Source organism: Agelaius phoeniceus, chromosome 3, assembly GCF_051311805.1.
Source record: "Agelaius phoeniceus isolate bAgePho1 chromosome 3, bAgePho1.hap1, whole genome shotgun sequence".
Classification (NCBI taxonomy): domain Eukaryota; kingdom Metazoa; phylum Chordata; class Aves; order Passeriformes; family Icteridae; genus Agelaius; species Agelaius phoeniceus.
Window position 1 is genome coordinate 73,118,994 of NC_135267.1, and position 21,450 is coordinate 73,140,443.

A 21,450-nucleotide genomic window follows, 5' to 3' on the forward strand; every position below is an offset into this window, starting at 1 on the left:
TTTTGGTTAATTGTTGCTCTGGACATTTTTGTTTTATCAGATGGGGAAGGACACTCGAGACCCAGCTAATTTGTGTCTCTTGTCAATGGCTCTTTGTTTTCTTTTAGCTTTTTTTCCCCCTTGTTTTTTCCCTGGCCCTATAATAATTTCTTTGTTCTCTTTGGTAAGCTGGCCACTCAGAGCCTTACATCCCTGTCTTAGACCTGGCTGCAGTACTGTTCATAACAGCAGCAGCAGCATCTGCTGGGGTGGCAGTGATGCATGGCCACCGAGGCTCCCTCTGGCAGGCACTGCACAAAAAACCACACTACCTGCATCGACCAAACCCAGCTCTGCAGTGACCAAAGAGACTGAACTGCAGAGGACAATGCACCTTTTTCTTACAAAACAAATACAATGCTTTGAACTTTCCCCTCACAGGCACTTTATTGTCCTTGTTCGTGGCAAGCTCTCTGTCTGTACAAGTGTAGGCTAGCAGCAAGGTACTAATAAATTAATAAAGAGGAGGCAGGGCACAGGCCCAGGCAGTTGCCCATACAGTTAAATGGTTGGCACTGTCCTTGCAGGAGTTTGTCCCAGACCAAGCAAATACTCCTGCAGTCAACGCCCAGGCATGTTTCAGGAGTCAGGGTGGTTCTCAGCAGGTGGTTTGGGCACAACCCTCCCACTCTGGGGGACAGGAGCTTGTCTCCCTGGGCATGGCTGAGAATGCCAGTGGGTCTTGGGAGTGGAAAAGACTCCCTGCTCTGTTTTATTACCTTATGTGAGTGGAAAAGACTCCCTGCTCTATTATCTTATGTGGCTGTAGACTTAGTGTCTCAGCAGTGTGCAGCTTTTAATGGATTGACTCACCCTGGCATCCCTGCAGAGCAGGGAAGCACTGTTAAGCTTCTGGGTCTGAGGGCAGAAGGAGACTCACAGAAACACTAAAAGGGGTACATGACTCCAGAGAAGCCTTCAAGTCCCACAGCCCTCTTGTTTCTGCCCCAGCCCCAGGGCTTGAAGCTGGTGAGGGTGAGCCAGCCATGGAGATGTGCCCCTGGTCTGGTGGGGATGCTGAGCTGCCCAGGACCCCATGGGGCAATACAGGGGCCACCTCCTTTTGAGCTCTGCAGCTGAGATGAAACCCAGCCTGGCGAGGCTGGGCAGATTAAAGTGTGCACCAGGCGAGCCTGGTTCAGAGAACAGGATCAGGCTTGCACTTAACTTGACCCTGAGGGACTTGCAGAAGCTTAGGCAGGGACATGGCTTCTCTACCCCATACGTTTTGACTTAGTGAGACATAGGAGGCCTCAGGGCCTCTCAGAGGCCACACGTCAAATCCATATGGATAGTTTGTGCAGAGGAAATTGGTGGGGTCAGGAAGAGTGGAAGCTGCTCAGTGCTTTACAGAAACATTGCCTGAAGTTCCTCTCCTAAGAAAAACAGAAAGCAGTTCAGCAGCATGGATTTTCCATTTTCCCCATTGCAATTTTTCCATTCATTTTCCCCATGTGTGTGTTAAGAGGGAGATGCTCAGTCACTCAGCTACTGGGTCACCTGTATCAGTTCTTGAATCATGTCCATCACTATGGTGTCAGGGACTGCAAATAAGAGAATAAGAGAATCTGTGTTCATTAATTATGGCATTGTATGGAAATACACTGTTTTACCAACAATCCTATTCTGAGATTATTTTTATGAGTGATATCATTACTTTGATACCTGAACAACTGGACCTTTTGACAGAGCACCTTCATGTTTCTAGAGCCAGCTCCCAGGCACTCAGCTAAAGTCCCTGGAGCCCTGTGCACCTGGAGTGGGAATTTTCAGCTCCCCACTGGTGTACAGTGGGTGGCCCTGCCCTAAGACAGCCAGGTGCAGTGAGCCCAGCCCTGCCCAAATCCCAGCGATGAGCTTTGCTCCGGCCAGCGCGAGGCTCTGCAGGGCAGGGGATGGATCCAGGGGCCACATGGATCCAGGTTGTGAGGCTTCAGCTGTGTTTATCCCAGCCTGCTTTTTCTCCCAGCTCACCTCCCACTGACACCTGCACACCTGTGTGGAGGGAGTATTTGTGCCTTTCCCTGCTCCAGGGCACTGACAGCAGAGTTGCAGTCAGGCCCATTACCCACTCAGGGTGGGGCTGCAAAACTGAGGGAGGAGGAGGCAAAACCTACTCATGGCCTTACCTTAATTGTTATTCTGCTTGCTGAGTCTCCTTCTTTCTCAGTATTGCCTCTGGTAGGAAAGACTCTTTTCTTACATACAATTGCTTAAAAGTAAAAGGAAAACACAACAAAATGAAAAATACCACCACCACCATCAAAAAAAAAATCCACACAAGAAGTCTGGGACTCATCCACTCTTCTGTTAATTAGCCTTAACTAAAACAATAAAACCAGAAAGCAAAGAAAAGGCCAATGAAGGTAATTGGGCTAGGCTGCTGTAAAAGCAGGACCTGTGGGAAACAGGGACATGGCTGCAGACAACATCACCTTATAGAAAGCCCAGACTTCTGAGGTCTGCCTCTCCCCTGAGCCCTATTTTGTGGCAAATCATAGTAGATGGTGTAATTATCACAGCTGTGCTTTAGACTGGTTTAAGAGGTTGTACTTTCCTGACCGCCTTTGGAGCACAACAGCAGTGGCAGATTCCTGCCAGCACAGTTCAGCTAAATCCACCACAACAAGCAAACAAGCTTCTGGAAGAACTTGCTGGGTGGTTTTTGCTGGATGCTTGTTTTCAATGACAGGTTTCCAGGGAAAACAGTAGCATTTTAAAACCTACATGTACGGCCAAGAAAGTTTATGGACTTTTCCCTCCTCCTCTCCAGCCAATACTTTGCTGCCTCTTTTACAATGCTATTTCTATTGACGTAAAGCGAAGATAAGGAATGTTTGCCCATGCTGCCTTGCTCGGTTTTCCATGTGTGGCTTCTGGCTGATTTGCCATGTGTCCCTGCTGAGGTCTCAATCCATTTTCCACTGAAAGAGTGTGGGTTCTTGCTTGGCTTATCATGCCGACACAGCTGGCAACCCATTAATCTCCTATTCCCAATGCCTTTACTTCAGTGGCAAAGTTCTGGTGCTTTTCAGTGGTTTGTGTTTAAGCTAACAAAGGCTGGTGCTCAAAGCCCCTAGGTCGCTTCTCCATAACTACCAGAGCTGGGAGAGGTTCAGCATTTTCATCCTTCTTACTCTAACTCTCTCTGTCAAAGATATGGAGACCTGTAAAGCAGCAGAAGAAACAGGTTTGAAGCCAGGATCACGTTATCTACCAGTAATGCCCTTGTTCACATCTTTAGTCTGAGGACATCAAGACATCTACAAAGTACCTTCTCAAACACTGACAAAATGAGGCCCAGTTTGTGCTCAACAGAAGTTTTCCTGTAGAGTTTTGGGTTTTGGCTCAAGAATTCTGTCTGCTCCCTCCCCAGCTAAGAAAGGACACTAATCTGTCAAGGTTATCCAGCAAAGGAGTCTTTGGAATTTCATTCTGTTCAGAAAAATGTTTTAAACCAGACTGGTGAAAACACTACTTTGTGAAAGTAAACCATTTTGGAAGTGATTGCCTCACAGAGCCATGCTGGTAGTACTGTTTTGGCAACTCTTTGTTTCAAAATCCAGCTCCAATGCACTAGACTTGCAATTTCTTGGGCCCAGCCTTGTATGCTAGTGAGGGAGTCCCAGGAAGAGATGGGATGCTTGAAAGGGAAAGAAAACCTTATACTATGCCTGGCTTCTATGTTTGATTATGTATACCTATTATGGTTGAAAAGTGCTGTCCTGAAGACTTGGGAATTGAAGTTTTCATTCTGTCCCTGAAAAGAGAATTATAATGCCTGTAAAACTGCTTTCCAGTATACCAAACCTGCTCATAGTTCTCTCCCAAAGCAGACTGTGGGGTGGAGCATGGTGTGTTAAGTGCCTGCTCCTCCCCAGCTGTGTCTGCCAGCAGCAGGGATGTGGGATGGACATAGCTGGCTCAGCTAAGCCGGAGAACCTGGGAGTCTCCACATACACCTGAGCCAGGACAGTGCTGTTTTGGATGGCAGCGTTTGCTCCACACCAAGTGAATCCTATTCTTTGGTTTCCTGCCTCTGTGTTATCATGCAGCACAGAAAAAGCCATGACTTTCCTCCTCTGCCAAGCTGCCCTGGAGCTGTGGATGCTTTCCTGCAATTCCTGCCCTCAAAGTCAGGCAGCTATCAGGGAAGAACATCCTGCTCACTTTCAATAAAACTAACACTTGCATTGGCTTGTTCCAAGCCTTTCAATCCCCACCAAGGACATCCCAGCAACTGCTTTTGGAAAAGATCTTTAAATGTGGAAATGGAAAAGGCTTTTCAACAGTGGCTATGGGATTCTTCCAAGTTTGATACCAAGAGGAAGTGGCTGGCTCCAAAAGAGATTACACTAAGACCAGTTGTTGTTTTTCAGACTTCAGAGTAACCAACTAAAAATGCATGGAACAAACTGTCTGCAAAGGCAGATCAGCACAGAAGTATTGGCTGGGCCAAGCTTTTAGGGGTGGGAGGGTGCAGAAGCAGGCATGGGAACATCTCTGTAGAGCAGACAGATCTCTCTGCTCTCCTCATGTCCCAGCATTGTTAATAAAAGTGAAGAGTCCCATTAGGAAGCTGGTTTGACCCCTCATACAAGGATGTGTATGGCCCAGTGAGAGGTGTTACTCACTAGTCTGCTCTAACAGGGAAGGGAATGCATAGGAGAAAGGAAAGTTTTCCTAGCTGCTGGACAGAACCCTTAAAGAACAGAAGCATGGCAGACTAGGATTTTGACAGCTGTCTTGGGAGTCCACCTGGGGAATTAGTGGGGTTGTGCCTGCTAAGGAAAACTAATAAGGGGATTCACCTGCTGGCTGACAGGCAGTGTGGCAAAGAGTACCTGTGCTGCAGATACCACGCCTGTTTCCAGTGCAGGCAGCTCTGCTCTGGCTCCTCAGAGATGTGCCCAAACTGAGCTGTCTTTTCTCTGCTCAGCATCTCTCCCACTAGTGTGCAGCACATTATCTAATCATGTTTTCTTTTCCAGCTTAGTTCTTGGACTTCCTCCCTCTCCATGTCTGAAAAAGGGGCTCCTGTGGCAGAAACAGAAGAATAGTTATAAATCCCAGTGAGCAGAAGGGTAGTGAAATGCAATATACTCCAGGGCAGGGGCTGTTCCATCAGTCAGATGTTTGGCAAAGGTGGTATCTTGTTATTTGTCTTACCAAGACATTTATCTGCCACCACCTAGGTCTTATCCAGTGTGTCCCCAGCAGTGCCCAGGTGATCTGCTGGGTCCACTACTCGAGCCAGCAGGGAGAGCCCTGGGAAGAACTCTCCCTGAGAGAGGTGGTGAACCCAGAGGGGTGTGGGGCAGCCCTAAGGCAGTGAGGGGCTTACTCAACAAGCTGGCAAATTGGTGACTGTCACACAAAATCAGGACATGCAGTGCTTTTCAGCAACTGTGACCCCAGATCAGCTGAAAAGGATTTTGAAAGTGAGATAAAGGGCTCACCTCCCACCGTGGTTCTCCTGCAGAGGGACTGCAGATAGGAGGCTAGGGTTAATTTGTTTTCTGAATTAACTAGGAATTTGGGAGCCTTGAAGCAATTGTGCTTTGTTTTGATTTTGTGAGGGTTTTTTCTAGGTTTATCTCAACAACGGGTTTTGTCTGTGAGTTTTTGGTACCCTGTCCTAAATTCAATCAGAATTTAGCTGGCAGGGTGGTGAGAGTTTATTGTGTTAATAATGTGTGCTATTTACTGATACCGTTCCCCAGGTGGTGAAAACTACCCTGAAATCCATACACAGGGCCTGAAAATGTTACTAAAAAAAAGCTCTGGCAAATATATATTTTTGTAAAACTACAAATCAAATGTAAAAGTAGCAGTATTTTGTACTTCTCTAGTCCTTTCCCCTCACAGATCTCATAGAACAGCCTCAAAGGCACTTCTCTAGAGTCAGAGCAGGTCAGAGTAGTCCTTTATAAAAGCTGCCTTTTCTTTCCCGGGTTGCTGTCCTTTCCTTGCTCTCTTCCTCCCTTCCTATTCTTCCCCTTTCTTTTCTCACCAATTCGCCTGCCAGTGATCGGCTCAGTTGAGTCACTGGGATCCAACTATTTGAAAAATGAATGGAGTCATCACATATTTTTCCAGATCTTGGGGTTGCTCTTCTTGACAAAGATCAATATCTCGGTGACAGTCCTGCAGAGCAGGCCATCATACCCTTCCCCTGGACAAGCAGCACATCATGTTCAGAGAGTGCTGCCTCACTCCTTCGCTTCTCACCCTGACAAGCTTTTCAAGTTTCTGCAAGACAAAAAAAAAAAAAAAGAAAGCTTTCATTCTCCAAGGCCAGCATCCCGTTCATATTTTTTGTATCATAGGGAAAATGATAAGCCAGGGTATAACAATGACCTACTTCACGTCCTGATAAAATAATTTCCTCTCTCTGTCATTTTTCTTGAAGAATAACATTTGACTAACACAAGCATGTAGGATAGAGCAAAAGCTTTTCTGTGAACTGGCTGATAATGCCTCAGATTCAGCCCTGAGACAGTCAACTGCCACCCTGTTGACCTATGGGGACTTAAGCCTGTTTATCCCCCAGCTTAGAGCTCTGCAAACAATTGGGTTCAAACCTGTAAGATGTGTGCCTGTGATAGGATTGAGGCCAAAAGCTCGGAAACAGGGGCTATCTGTTACAGCATCCCTCATCACTGCCCCCTCAGCCCACTGCCACCAGGGCTGCCCGGGAGCTGCTCTGACTTGCTGCTGTGGTGCAAACGGGCCCCCCCTCTGCAAAACAACCGGTTAGCTCATCCTCTTACACAAAAGGCCTCTGTACTGAGCAGGGTACATTACAGTATAGGGCAACCATGCAGCTCTGAATCCACTCACGCCCCCCTCCCTGAGCACAGAAACAATGCAGACTCTTATAGCTATCCCACTGCAGCCTACTTAACTCAATGCATCAGCTGTACTTGTCTGCTGAAGGTGTTTAAAAATGTACAAGTGGCATTTTTTGCTTGCAGCATTGCATGAGGAGATTTCTCACATCATCCTTCAGTGCCATTCAAATGGGCTGTCACCCAGTGCATATTGCCTGCCCTCTCATCTCCCACTTACAGGAGTTTTCCTTGTGGTTGTGCATCTTTTTATGAGGAGTTTTTCTTGTGGTTGTGCATCTTAATGAGTTCTCATCATGGCATTGATCCAGGACACAAATTTGCCATTTGCCATTGCTAGTAAGGGGTGACATGGCTTGCACGTCCTTGTGCCCTCAGTTGGGCCACATCCTGGTGTGGTGTCAGACTGCAGTACATCTGCTCACCTTCTCTTTGCCAAAACTGGACAAAATGGACATAAATTCGCCTGCTGTTGTGACTTCATCATGTCAGGACACACTGCCCAAGATGGCCAAAGCCAACCAGCTTACAGTCTTTGCAGTCTTTACTGTCAGCATACTTACTGCGTGCTGACTTCCAGCAGCATACGCTGTTCCAAAGTACTAACAAGGTACCTGATTTATGGGATGCTGCTGAGAGTAAAAGGTAGTTAAAATATAATTATAGAGTTCCTTTTATTTCTTTCCTTGCACAAATGTGGTATGAAGCTAGTCTGGTCTATTGACTTTTCTCCAATTTCTTGTTCCCTGAGGTGGAAAGTTCCTTTGGATTTCAGGAGATGGAAAACTACCAGCTGCTGGGCTCTGGCAGAAGGGTAACACAAATATTGGCTTGGAGATGAAGACTCCTCTTGATAGCTCTGCTTCTCAGGCACAATGGGCCTTTCTATCAAAGCTCATGTGTGCTGGAGACAACTTTCTTGGGTGCTGCTCAGAGCCTGAAGAATGAACTCTGAGGGAACTAGATCCTAGAAAGCTGTACCTCTTCCCAATGTGCATGCCTCTCGCCAGCAATGCCTTGTCTTGTGCAGAGATGCAGCTAGGCATTCACTGGGAACCATGATGCAGAATAAAAATGAAATGCTGGGCTGCATATGTGGCTCTGCCCCCTGCACAGAGAAGTAGGGAGGAAATGCACCAGAAATAACAGTATCTAGTCTCCATACTCCATGCAGTTCACCAGAAATTACTAAAGATATTCCTTGTTTTAAGCAGATCCTGACTACCTTCAGAGTTTCACTGAAAAGTGTCTTGTTTTCAGTTCAGGAGAAGGGATACAAGCCTCTATGCAATTAATCAATTTTCCTTTTGTCTCACTTTGGGGAAAAGGAGAACCTATGGCAATTTTGGTTACTGGGGTTGGTGCCTGACTTTGATCAGGGATGTGATTTGTCAGCTGCATCACTCTAATACTGAGCTTATACTGCTGAAACAGCGTCGCCGTTCAACTTGCTGCCTGTCAAATGAGCTATCTGAACTCCCTCACCATTACAGCACAGCAGCCACACAGGAATCTCAGGCCTTTCAGGGGAGCACCTACAGGGCTGAAGGCACCCAACACTGAATTAAACGCTGTGATTTTGCAGTCAGGTGGCCGTGGAGCATGCTTGCTGTATGGCTCTGTTATGGAGGAAGCAAACACAAGAACAAGTGTGGCAGCAAGCTGTCATGTCTGTAACCTTTCAACCAGCTGCAGCTGTTTGCAAAGCAACCTGCAATGCACACATAATGCTTTTCCCTTTTCCCACAAGAATAAGCCAAATTAACATTATCCCGGCACAACTGCATGCATACTCTAGGGAATTAGCTCCAGTAGTATTACTATAGCAATTCAGCTTTTCTAGGTAGACAGGCTATAATTACACCAAATTAAAATAGAATGCTTTTGTTCTAACTTTGGCTTCCCCTCGAGGACTTGGACCAAAATAACCAAAGGTATGAATTAAGCCATTTCAGTTATTTTAGTATAAGCCTGAGTGCAGGCAGGCTCCTGCTCCAGTCCTTCTACCTTGGCAGAGCTCAGCTGTCTGGGTGATCTCTCACAGGCTTCATCACAGAGGGATAAATGTAGGAAAGCACCCAATGGGAAGCTGGGTTTGGGTGTAGCCAGGTACCCTGTGATGGCTCTCTCTGGGGCCAATGCCATATGTGACAGCACCATCTTTGTTCATTTAAGGGAAGGTAATTCTGCAGGACTGGGATGTCCCATAGGAGGATCAATGGCCCCTATGGGTCTTGAGCATGAGGGTCACACTGAGCCTCAACGCTCTGCTGGTTGCTGTGCTCCATCCCTGCCTGGTTGTGCTCCCTGCAGGGAGTGGGCGCTGCTGAGCTCGCATAGGGCTCCAGGGACATGGTTTTTTTCTACACCTTCAATTGCACACACAGCGTATCCAACATGGGGTTTTTGCAGCTGCTTTCAGCCAGGCAGGACCTTGGCTTTGGCCCTGCTTCGGAATGTCCAAAATGTCTATGCCCAAAAGAGCCATGGCCCTATGGAGAGCTAGTGACTCTTCCCATGGAAGAGGCCAGGGCACTTAGGGAAAAGATCAGCCGTACAGGATGTTTTTTTCCATGAGACGTGAGCCTTTGCAGGGCCTTTGGTGGTTAGGCGACACTGCCCCAGGGTTTAAAGGGGCAGGAAGATGTCAGCTCCAGTGACCATGGGAAATATGGATGGGATGATGGGCAGCTGTAGCACGGCTGCCTCACATGGGTTTCCACTTCACCGAGGGAAATGGGGAAGCGGCACTTCAGGACTCACTGGCAACTCAGGGGTGCTAAAAATGGTAAACTGAAATCGCAGCTCTGCCATAGACTTCTCAATACTGATTTGGGTAAGTTCAGATATATGCACTTGCTGCCTGTCAAATGAGGCACCCCAGATTCTCCAGGTGGTGTGGTTCATATTTTTATGGTGCTTTTAAGGTTCCTATAAGAAATGCGTTAATAACGTTTCTAATTGAGAACGGGGGCAGGCTATTTCATCAGCCTTTCATTTTCAGCGTTTTACTGCAAAACTTTCCATGGCCAAATTATTGAAAATGAGGAACCCCCTTTCCTATGGCACACAGCCCAGTTTATCCCTCCCTAAGCGTGCAGGTGGGAGCCCACTCAGCGGCTTCCACGGCAATTAAGCCGAGAGCACCCATGGAAACTCCAGGGCCCTCCCGCCCTGCTGAGCGCGACGCGCCCCCCTCAGCGAGCCGCGCGCTGGCGGCTGGGCCGGGCGGGCCCTCACAGCGGCTCCGCGGGCAGGGCCGGCCGCGAGCCCCGACGGGCCGGGCGGCGCCGCCCCTCCGTCGGACCCAGCCAATGGCGCTGCGCGGCGGGGCGAGCGGGCCAATGAGGGACGCGGCCGCGCGGCGGGGCCCGCCCCCTCTGCCCGCGCGCGGCCGTCGGTGAGTGCGGGGCGGGGCGCTGCGGCGCCGCCTGGCGGCCGTGGCGGGCTGGACCGCGCGGCGCCGGCTCCTCCCCGCGCCGGCGATGTCACGCGGCGGCGCGGGGCCGGCGGCCGGGACTCTGGCGCGCGGGGCGCGGCGGTAGCAGAGCCGCCGGGAGCCGCCGCCGCGCCGGGAGCCGCCGCCACCGCCCGCGCCCGGGAACCGCCAGCGCCGCCGGGGCTGGCTTCGCGGCGGTCGCGCCGCTCCTGCCGGCCCGCCGGGGCCCCGCACCGCTCGCCCGCCGCCTCCGCCGCCGCGCCTCGCCGCCCCCCGGTCGGCGGCCCCGGGCAGCGCGCCGCCCCCCGGGCCGCGGGGATCTGCGTGGCCGCGCGGATGCCGCCGCAGCAGGAGGGCGAGGCGGGATACATCAGCAAGCCGGTGCCGCCGGGCGGCTGCGAGGTGCCGCCGGTGCCCCCGCGCAGGGTGCGCAGCGGGCGGGCGGCGGCGGCGCTGGGAGCGGCGCTGGGCGGCCGCTGCCGGGCGGCGGGGTCCGGGGCCGTGGCCGGAGCCGGGGCCGGAGCGGGGCCCGAGCCGCGGCGCAGCATCAAGTGCGTTCTGGTGGGCGACGGCGCGGTGGGGAAGACCAGCCTGGTGGTGAGCTACACCACGAACGGGTACCCCACCGAGTACATCCCCACCGCCTTCGACAACTTCTCCGGTAAGTGACCGGGGCGGCCGCGGGCACCGGGGCGGCGGGAGGGGGTTCTGCCGTCCTGCGGAGCGTGCCGCTCCAGGGGCCGTGGCTGCAGTGCGCGGAGGGGGAGCGATGTCCAGGTTCGGTGATTTCGTTATGGATTTACGGGGAGCAGGACTCCACGGAGCAGGACCGAGCTTGTCAGGCTGCCATCGCAGCCAGCAGCACCGGCCTGTCTCCGGTGTAACGGAGCCAGGCTGGCAGCGGGTGTCATGCCCGGCCCCGCGGCCAGAGCCGGGCTTTAATTGGGAACCCTCCGGTGGAGAGCTTAGCGCTCTCGGGGACATCGGAAGCGCCTAAAGGGCAGGTTTAAATCCTCGCCTTGTCTCGCCCTTACAAAGGGGAAGTGCAGGGGTTTCTCTGCGGTTCAGCGGGGGATTTTCGTGTCCCGGGCGTGCTGAATGTGTATGGAGAAATAAAGCTGAACCCCTCTAGCTGGAGAATATGCCAGACTGCCGGGCTCGCTCTCCGCGCTCCCTGCGGAGGACTTGTGCAGTCACTGCCTAACTCATCTCTTGTAGTAAAATTCATCGGAAAGCACTGAAGGGCTTGCTTGTGTTAGCGACGGACTCCCTTCCAGCTCTGCTAAGTTGTTAAATCTAAAATAGTTGAAGACTATTAGAGCTGAGGGATGGTAAATCTTCCTTTTTAAATTTTTTTCTTTAATGGAAAACATGTAAAGTCGAATTCACCCTCCCCGCCTCCCTTCTTTCTTTCCAAAAGCTGTTGTGTCTGTCGATGGGAAGCCGGTGAGACTTCAGCTCTGTGACACAGCTGGTCAGGTCAGTGGAGCCACTTACTTGATTTAAGTGACAGCGGGAGGGGAGAAGTTGTTGCTGTTGCGCAAAGTAGTCCTGCAAATGACTTCATGGATTTGAAAGTATTCCCAGTGTTTGATCATGTTATTATCTGCTGTCATTTTCACTGCTGCTTGACTCACTGCTCTGCCTGTCGGTTGAAGGGTGGGGGACGTACTGTTTCTCCATATAGGGGCTGGGCACAGGCTGCTGCTCTGCTGGCTCAAGCTGCAGCTCTGTTTAGCCTGACTGGAAAGGCTGAACATATTGGGGATTCAACGGCCACCTGGTTTTCTCTTTGAGCGGTTGTCACTGTCTTTATTTTTGCTAAATAACTGCAGGTTTAAGAATTAGGGTGTTTGGCATATATGCATGCAAAGCAACCACATCTGTAGGTGTCCAGAGATACAGACTGTGTTTTTGAAGGGACCGAAGCTGGAGGGAGAAAAAAGTACTACTGGGTGTTGTCCGTGGAGGCTTCATATTCACCATTCCCACCCACTTAGAAAGTGCTGCTGTTGCAAAGCTGAGGTTTGCTGTAATCTGCAACCTGAAGGGATGAGGGTAGCTGATGCCTCTCATCTCCTACTTGGCCTGATACATAAAAAAGCCCATGTCCTGCTGCGTCAGATTTTCTGGAAGACCCAGGCTTGTACCACCCTGAGCAGTGTGCAACACTACTTGCCAGGGGTTGAGGCTGGATAACCAAAAGTAGCCAAGAATATTTTGCTACCTCACTGCTCTTTGAAGGCAATGGGAGTTAGAGTCCTGTGCAGCTTTGTGGATCTAGGACTATGCTTTCACCAAAACCACGCTGAAAAATCTCAGTGGTCTTAGCATACAAACCTATTTAGATGAGTAATAACTGGGTGCCCTAGTTAGGAATGAGGTTTTAAGGGCTATGCAGTAGTAGACAGCAGTGTGCCCTACAAAGCAGAGCTAAAATCCTACAAACAGCCTTCTGCAGGTAGTGATGTGAAGTCAAACAGCAGAACTGTCCCATGATTTTGTGTCCTGCTGAAGAGATGGGGTGGTACTGCAACAGTCTTGGCTGTGCATGTTCATATGCAGAGCATGGCAGGTGAAATTGCCATCGGGTGACAGCCTGTGGACATGCAGTGCCTGTGGAAATGCAGCTGCAAGCTGCAGGAAGGATGACCAGGTCCTGTCACCCCTTGCCTTCCCTGCCCTTAATGGTTAAGGTGTTTGCTCTGGTGGCCCAAGTGCAGCTGGAATGAGTAAAGTTACTGCCTTTAAAATGAAGGGGTTATCGAAACTGACAGAAATTGTCCTGAGTAAAAGATTCCTTGCTGGATACTTTGATAGAACTGCTGCTGGGAGATGGCTGCTGAAATCTGGAGCTAAAAAAAGCACTCCAGGCAGTGGGAAGTTCTGTTTCAGCATCACTAGCCCGAAGAGGTGTAGAATACCTGCAGGCCATGTACCTACCATTGAAATGGCAGAAGTGTACTTAGGATATAAAGGGAACTGTTTCATCTTAGTAAAAACCCATCAGATCTGGGGTTGGCTTCCAAACCCATTGAAGCCCTTTTGAGGTTTCACATGTAGCAAGAAGAGGCAATTACATAGCAAGGTGCCTTTCTGCAAACAGCCCTGTTGGTCAGAGCAGCATCTCTCAGTAAATGTGGGGTTTTTCTTGAGCTGAGTGGTGAGAACTTGATTTCCTCTGAGGCTCAATCTGAGAATCGAGAGAGCTGATGAATCTTACTTTTTTGACTGGTGTTTTATAAATGTCTGTCTCTCTCAGAGATACTGCTGCAAAAAATTCATTTGAGCAGAACAAGATTCCTGAGGCTTCCAGGGGGCTTTAAACTGCATATCCTGGGTCTCCAGAGGCTTTAAAGCAAAATTTCACATCTCAAAAATTAACACTCAACTCGCATTTCATCAGTAAACTGAGAGATATATTCAGCTTTATGTTTCTGTGTCTTTTCAATTCCATGCATTTGAGAACATGGTCCATTTTAATTAAATGTCACTGCCGCTGAGGCAAATCCTACCTGTTCAGGCTGCTACCCTGGTTTTATCCTGCTGTCAGCATAAAAGCAGCCTGCCTGGAGTAACCCTGGCTTCTAGCTGCATTCTTCCCTGAGGATCAGCACACCTTTGTTACCATGAGGTGTTTGACTTTCTTGTGGCTGCGTCCTGAAGCTGCAAAAAGGCCTTGCTTTGCTGGAGTTTGCACTAAAAGGAAAAAAAAACCACCAAAAACCCAGAAGGGTAGTGCTGGGAGGCCCGTGTGCAGTTTGTTTGATGTGGCATGGGTGGGAGGGAAAGGTAAAGCTCTTACTCTATGCCATTGGCATGTTAAGCCTGCGCATTGTAAGTCATTATTGCTCCCATCAGATTTAAATCCCTGGGCACAATGGCAGGGAAATTATTCCCATATCCTGGAGGATGTTGCTAAGTAGTTACCAGTTTAAAAGCTGACTCCAGGAAAGGTACCCAGAAAGGTACACATGCTGCTGCATATCTGCTTTGCCCTTGCCCGGGTCTGTCAGCAGAACAGCTTTGAGGTACACGGTGCTCCTCCTCAGAGCCACTCACTGACTCACCCTGGCAGAGGTGGGTCTGGAGAAAGTGCTCTCTCCCTCTTCAGTTTGTGCCTTTCTGTGCCCTAACCACCTCCTGCAGCTTTGCTTCTCTGCTGAAGTAGGGCACAGGGCCTGTGTACAAAGAGCAGAGGAAATATTTAAGCACTTGAAATAACCTGCAGCATTAGCTGGAAAATCTCAGGTACGTAGGGAAGCCACCACCTTTGTCCTGTGTGCCTGATGGTGGCAGGGTGCCCGCTGGCTGGCAGCCATGAGACATCAGGCAGGGTACAGGTGGCTTCTGCTTGGGTCACACCTTGCTGAGTGGTCTGGGTGCTCATTTTGGGGTGCTTGTCAAGGTGGCAGTGGCAGGGGGTCCTCAGTTTCACCAAGGCTCAGGGCAGGCTAGAGCTGTTCTTTCTGGAGAGTGTTAACGCAGTTTTGTTCTGTGCAGGATGAATTCGACAAGCTCAGGCCTCTGTGCTACACCAACACGGACATCTTCCTGCTGTGCTTCAGCGTGGTGAGCCCTTCGTCCTTCCAGAACGTGAGTGAGAAGTGGGTTCCCGAAATTCGCTGCCACTGCCCCAAGGCACCCATTATCCTGGTTGGGACACAGTCAGACCTCCGGGAGGATGTCAAAGTCCTCATCGAGCTGGACAAGTGCAAAGAAAAGCCAGTCTCGGAGGAGGCTGCAAAGCTCTGTGCTGAGGAAATAAAAGCCGCGTCCTACATCGAGTGCTCCGCTTTGACTCAGAAAAACCTCAAGGAGGTCTTTGATGCAGCCATCGTGGCTGGCATTCAGTACTCGGATACCCAGCAGCAACCAAAGAAATCCAAATGTAGGACTCCAGACAAGATGAAAAACCTCTCCAAATCCTGGTGGAAAAAATACTGCTGTTTTGTATAGGGGCTGCAAGGACCTGAGTGCTGCTCTGAGGAAATCAATAGAGGCTATATTAGCTGAAATCTCAATTTGTGTCGTCTTGAGTGTATAGTGTAGATCTTTATGTATGTGTATATGTTGCTACTGGATGACTCAGTTGCCCTTTTGAGGATTGCAGAAGGATTCTTTAGTTAAATAATTGCTATATATCAGGTCTGGCACCCAGTTTTGTGACCAGACCTTCTTGTTAAGGAAAAAAAAAAAGCACCATGTGTCTGTGAGCATAGAAGGATTTGTCCAAAGGATTCAACTTCTTCTGTTGTAAGGTGTATGTGATGGGGCGGAGCACAACAGAGGCCTTCACTGCCAGGGCTTTGCAGGAGGAACGCACAAGCAATGGTGGAAATGTAGAGCTCTGTACATGGACGATCAAAGGGAAAAATAACACTGTGCCTCCTAACTGACATTTGTAGCTTTAAACCCCACTCCTGCTCTCTTTGTGTCTTCCCAAGCCAGTGCTCTTAGGGATCACTTTTAAAAGGGTATGCAAGAGGTGTAATCTATACGCAAATGCCATGGTTAAAAAGGTCATGGGTATACCTTCAGCTTGTGGTGAGGGAACCTAATCCCTTATGGAGCTGACATCTCATTTGTTACCTCCTGACTTTTTCTGAAAGTCCTTTCTGTCCTCCTTCCCCTGCCTTTCCCAGGAAGCCGAGTGGAAGCCCAAAAACATGACCAAGCTTTTAACTCGCTACCTCGAGCAGTGGCAATTTCCTCTGTGTTTTTGCAGACATGACGACAGTTCATCTATTTCAGCTCAAAGGAATGTAAATACTGTTGTGTTGGGGTTTTAATTTTTTTTTAAGCGATGTAACAAATACCTGTGCAGCACCATATAAACTGCATCTGGTTTTAAGTCTACAGCCAAGAATTCCAGGATGCCCCATTTTACCTTTTAAGGCTGCTAAACAAATAACGAATCAGGCAGATTGAGATTTATAACAAACTGGACTCCAGAAACTGAGGCTGCTGCATCCTCTTCGTGATGCTGTTTCCAACCAAGTTAATGTTTCCCTTCTAAAGGCAACAGTCACTTGTGGTTGAATCTTGTCCAAGCTCATAGTTGTGAAATTGTCTGAGGCCATCCCTAAAATACAACTGATAATTCTTTTTTTTTTCCCAGATCAGTCCAACAGATTAATTGAAATGTGCCTAAAATGTAGCTGAGGGATCAACATAGAGCTGAGTGTGACCTGTTCTCTGACTGAATCTGGTTCCTACTGAACTCTAAGCCTAATTGCAGTTCTAGTGAGTTCAAGAGCCCTGAATGATAATGTGACTCTGCAAGGATCAGTATTTGAACCTGTTCTGCAGAGGACATTTAGTTTGTGCTGTCTGTCTGCCTTTTTTATGGCCACAATTACTTTTTTCCCTCCTCTAGATAGTTCAAGATCAAATTATACTTCTTTTTTGTTCCCTTTGGCCCTAGCCTTGAAGTGACCTTTTCCTTATTCTTAAACTAAACTGTAGTGACAGAAGGCCAGAACCTTTTTTCATCAGAAAGGAATCAATGTCTGATACAAAGAGCTGTGGTGGCTGTTTGAGTTGATAAAGCTGACCACAGTTTACCTCCTGGCCCACTGAGGAAAATGACACTTTATGTAAATGGATTCTGGGCTATTGGCATAGGCTCCACAGACTGTATTTTTTCCTTCTCTACAGAAGAATGAGTGTAGAATGGGTAACGTTCCATCACTGAAAACTTGAAAATGGGATGGAAATCTTTACCTGGGGCCTAATTCAATAAAAATATCTTGGCTTCTGCACTGGAAGAGCCTGGAAAAAGAGTTTCCATAGCACAGAAATTGGATGCATTTGACTTGGTTGCATCTGGTTGGTAATGGTTTAATGTGTACTAGTCCTGAAGTTAACATCTGAGCTTTTATACTTTTTACTCAAATGCTTTGACAGGATTTCAGATATGCAGTCATGCCAACATCTTGGAGAAAAACAAAGCCAGATTTCTCCTGGGTGCTTGGCTTCCTTGTAAAAAACAGTCTCAGTCGCTCAAAAATGTGGGTTTGAGGAGGGAACAGGCTTGAATCTGAGCAGCTTCCATTTACAAAAATAACAAAATTTCCTCTGCAAGATCATACTGCTTGGTATCATGCTGAACTGGAAGCAGTAGGTTATACTTTATAAGCAGCCTGTTTCATAGTCTGGAGTAGCATTACTTTTGAATGTAGCCAGCTGTGACTGTTTCTGAAGATGTGATTTATATACAACTTGTTATAGCCCTTTACTAGGTGTGTGTAAACTGAGGTCTAATAACTCTATGGATACTGCTCTACGTGGGGCTACACAGGGTCTAGGTTTTAGAAATCTTACTTTTAAAATTACCAGTATTTTACAAGCATAAATGAGGGGGAGATGCCTCTATGTAGTCTATAATCTGATGTGCCTTATAAAAAAACTCTCTTCTGTTTTCTAAGTGTAGGCTATATTCCAAAAGAAATATTTCATGTGAGAATGATATAAATGAGGTATTTGGAAATAAATTCTGACCTGTGTATGTGTCTGCCTCTGCTGCCTGCTCAAGGAAGCTGGAGGGCAGTCCCTTGGCCATGCACTGGGCTAATACCCAGAATTAGCAAAATACTGGAACTGTGCTCCCAGTGCCCCAGCAAAAGGCCTCTGCCCAGAAAATACAGCCTTTTTCTGCACTGCCCCATCCCCAGGGGCTGGGCTGGGTGGGAAGGGTACAATGGCCAGCTTTCTGTCTCCCTGTCAGCACAGCATCTTGCTGTGGCCCTGGTAGGCATGGACAAGCTCAGGCCACCAGTGCCTGGCCCTGAAAGTGGGGTGAGTGGCAAGGAGCACAGCATAACTGGGGCATTTTGCCTGCTGCATGTTGTGCCATGTGTGTCCTGGGGGAGCCAGGGGGTGTTTTTGGAACAGCAGAGCCTTCTCCATTTTGACGCCATGGGTCTTGCCACTCCTTGCTGGGTCCTGTCCCTCATGCCAGGGCCAAGGCAAGTGAGGTTTGAGATAGTTTGTGCCCAGGAGCTGGATGGCTGTGGCACAGAAGCCTTCCACCCTTTGGTGCCATTGTGTTAGCTGAGTGGGGAGCAGCATCTAGACCTCCAGGCATTCCCATGGATCCAGTGTCCTGCTCCAAAACTGCTCCAGAGAGGGTGCTTTGCTCTGGACCAACCAAGGTTTGTAAACTGTGCCCACTGTGTTTGTTTTTCTGGGAGCTGAGAGGAGCAGGCATGCTGGGGGTGGCATACCAGCTTGCCCTCCTGTGCCACCTTTCTCTTGGGTTATAAGGCCAAGGCATTTTCAACCATGGGAATGCACACAACGTCCACAAAGTAGAGTTCAATGCACAGCTTCTCTTTCTCATGGTTGATTCCTCACTGGAACAAAGCCTTGTCTTCTCTGTTAAGTGCCAGGCTGGGCACTGCTGGGAGGCTGGTTCACCTGGTGGTGCCTGCAACACTGTGGCCCTGCCCGAGAGCCCAGCCTGCCAGCAGGCTCCTCTCTGGGGATACTGGTGTTGAGTCACCAATGCCCTTGGTGATGCCTTCAGAGATTGCTTCCATGGGGTTCCTGTGCTGCAGGGAGGGGAGTCGGGGTGTGCTGGCTGGAGACCAAGGCACCCCACCTTTGTGTGCTGACTTTGCAGTAGATGGGGCTGTGCTAGCTTAAGAGTCCAGAACCTGCTCTTGCCAAATCCTGGCACAAAAACCCCTCTGTTACCTGTGGGGCATTGATTTTCTGCTGAGCAGGCTGCTGTCTTGTGCATCCCGGCATCTGGACGAGGCTAAGGCAGTTCAGGTCATCCCAGGGTAACTTTGTGCCTGGGTGTGCTGCTGTGATCAAAAGGCTTCCTCAGCTGCCCTGCTTCAGATACTGGATGGGCTGACAGCTGAGGCTGATAAGGGCATACTGAAGTAAGCCCACTGTACTTAAGGTTTCCCAGAAATGCTGAAATAATAGCTGATGGTTTGTGATAGATGCAAGTTCCCAAGAGATGAACTTTCATATGAAATTAAACTGCTAGGCAAAATACACTTTTTTTTTTTATTGTTAGTGGAGAAAAAAGGCACTTACACCATTTTCCCCCCAGTGTTTAGTGGGTTGGAGATGCTTCTAGGGTAGGACTGAAGGTTGACTAGAGCTGAGACATTGACAAATGTGACAGTTTGTCCTTGCAATGTGTCTGTAAGGACACTTCACCACACTCTTACTTTGCTTTTTATTTTCTTTCTAGACACCAGTTACTGACCACAGAGGGGGGGCACTGCTTCAGGAGACAGGGTTTTTGGATGACCACATGGAGCTGACTTAATGTTTTCATATGTATCATCCTTAAACACTGAACCTTGCTGAAGCATGTGAGTGCCCCTACAACTGAGCAACCTTTCTGAGCTCTAGCAATTTATGTGCTCAGGGGTTTGTACAGAAGAGATCTTAACTTCTGCCTTTAGTGTTGCCCTGGCATGGAACAAGGTGAGGAGAGAGGAAAAACAACTGTTCAGGAAAGAGTGAGACATTCTAAAGCTCAGGAGAGCTGGCAAAGGGACTCCAGGGCAAGGGGGAGTGATAGACACTACTTTTACCTACTTTAGTCATAAGCAGATTAAAAGCGCAATTAGAGTAATGCATGAGGAAATGAACAGCCCCAAGGAGGGCTGTTAGGTATTAAAATACAGCCTTTTCTTTGGGAAGTCTCAAAGCTGTGGATAGCTGGAAGCTGGGAGGAAAAATCACTGTACACAATAGGGAAAAATCACTCAGCATTTGCTTGGTTCTTAGATTCTCTCCTTAAGCATCTGTGCTGACTAGAGACAGGATGTGGGATGAGGTGGACCTCTGGCATCAATCAGCCTAACTGTCCCAGTCTATTTAATGTTGTTTTTGAAAGAGCAGGATGGGTTTCAGGCCAGCAGCAGGGCCCCAAGATCCAATGAGACCTTCTGAAGCCTTAGCTTCCCACATTGCTGGCAGCCAGCAGGAAAATATAATGGTTGAGGCTTGTTCATTACCCAGTTAGTGCAGACCTCTGTGTATAACCTGGAGAGCAAGCAGTTGTGTAATCCAATGAATTTTACCATCTGAGGCAGAGTATTCTTCAGCACTGCTGATTTATTTCTCCACAGTTTTAACAGGATGAATAGATCAGTGATGTGTATGAAAAAAGGCATAAAACCTCAGCTTGGAGCAGTTTTTCATTCAGCAAGGGAAGTGTGTCTAGAGAAGGAAGCGTGATCCGCAAGAGACTGTTCCAATCTGAGGAGCTCTCCTGGCTGAAGGAGACCTGTGTTAGACACCGATTCAGACTCAAGTGCTGGAGAGTGTCCCCAGGTATCCCTTGTTCCCTAGGTCTGTGCATTTTGGTTGGATCCTGATATTATTTGGAGGCAAAGGAGGAATCATTTCACCCAGGTCAGCAGAGTTGCAGACCTGTAAAACTTTTTGCAGCCTTAAAAAGATTCAGGCAGGGATTCCTGTTGAGCTTCTGGCACTGCAGGTACACTTATAATGACATTGCCTCTCTGTAGCACTTTCCCTCTGGCTTCACTGGGAGGGAGGAATACTGATCCTCTCCTGCTGCTCAGACTTTTGCTGGTCTCTGTGGTCCCCTGGGATGAATCTCCCACATACATATCTTATGTTTCTCACTCCTGGTCCACAACTCATTCAGGTAACTCAAATTTTCTAAAGCCCTTCTCTCTGGGAGCGTAATTTTAGCAGCAGTGGCCAATTTGGGTTAATATAGATGGGATAAATATGACATGGAATAAAGCATGGTCTTTGTCCAATTAGTGCTACTTTTCCTATCATGATGGAACATCCCTGGCCACGTGTGTGCCCTGGGCTTTCTGTGGCCACCTGATTCTAAGTCATAGAATCACTTAGACTGGAAAAGACCTTTAAGATCAAGTCTAACCATTAACCCAACACTGCCATATCTACCACTAAACCATGTCCCTAAGTGCCATATCTGCACATCTTTTACATCACTCCAGTGATGGTGACTCCACTACTTCCCTGGGCAGCCTGTTCCAGTGATGCCAGCCCCTGAGATACCTGTTAACAGTAGCAAAAAACAAGTTCAAAGCGAAAATGTGACTTTTATGTTTGGCATTTCCATTTTCAAGTTGCTGATGGAGTGAG

The 21,450-nt window shown here is 48.7% G+C and overlaps 1 protein-coding gene across 1 annotated transcript; it reads left to right on the top strand.

Moving 5' to 3' along the window:
• The first annotated feature begins 10,363 nt into the window (after positions 1–10,363).
• RHOU (ras homolog family member U) lies at positions 10,364–17,839 on the top strand. The gene is made up of 3 exons (XM_054629224.2): positions 10,364–10,990; positions 11,750–11,808; positions 14,833–17,839. Exons 1-3 carry the CDS (start codon positions 10,666–10,668, stop codon positions 15,286–15,288), a joined length of 840 nt encoding a protein of 279 aa, XP_054485199.2. The 5' UTR covers positions 10,364–10,665; the 3' UTR covers positions 15,289–17,839.
• Positions 17,840–21,450: the final 3,611 nt, after the last annotated feature.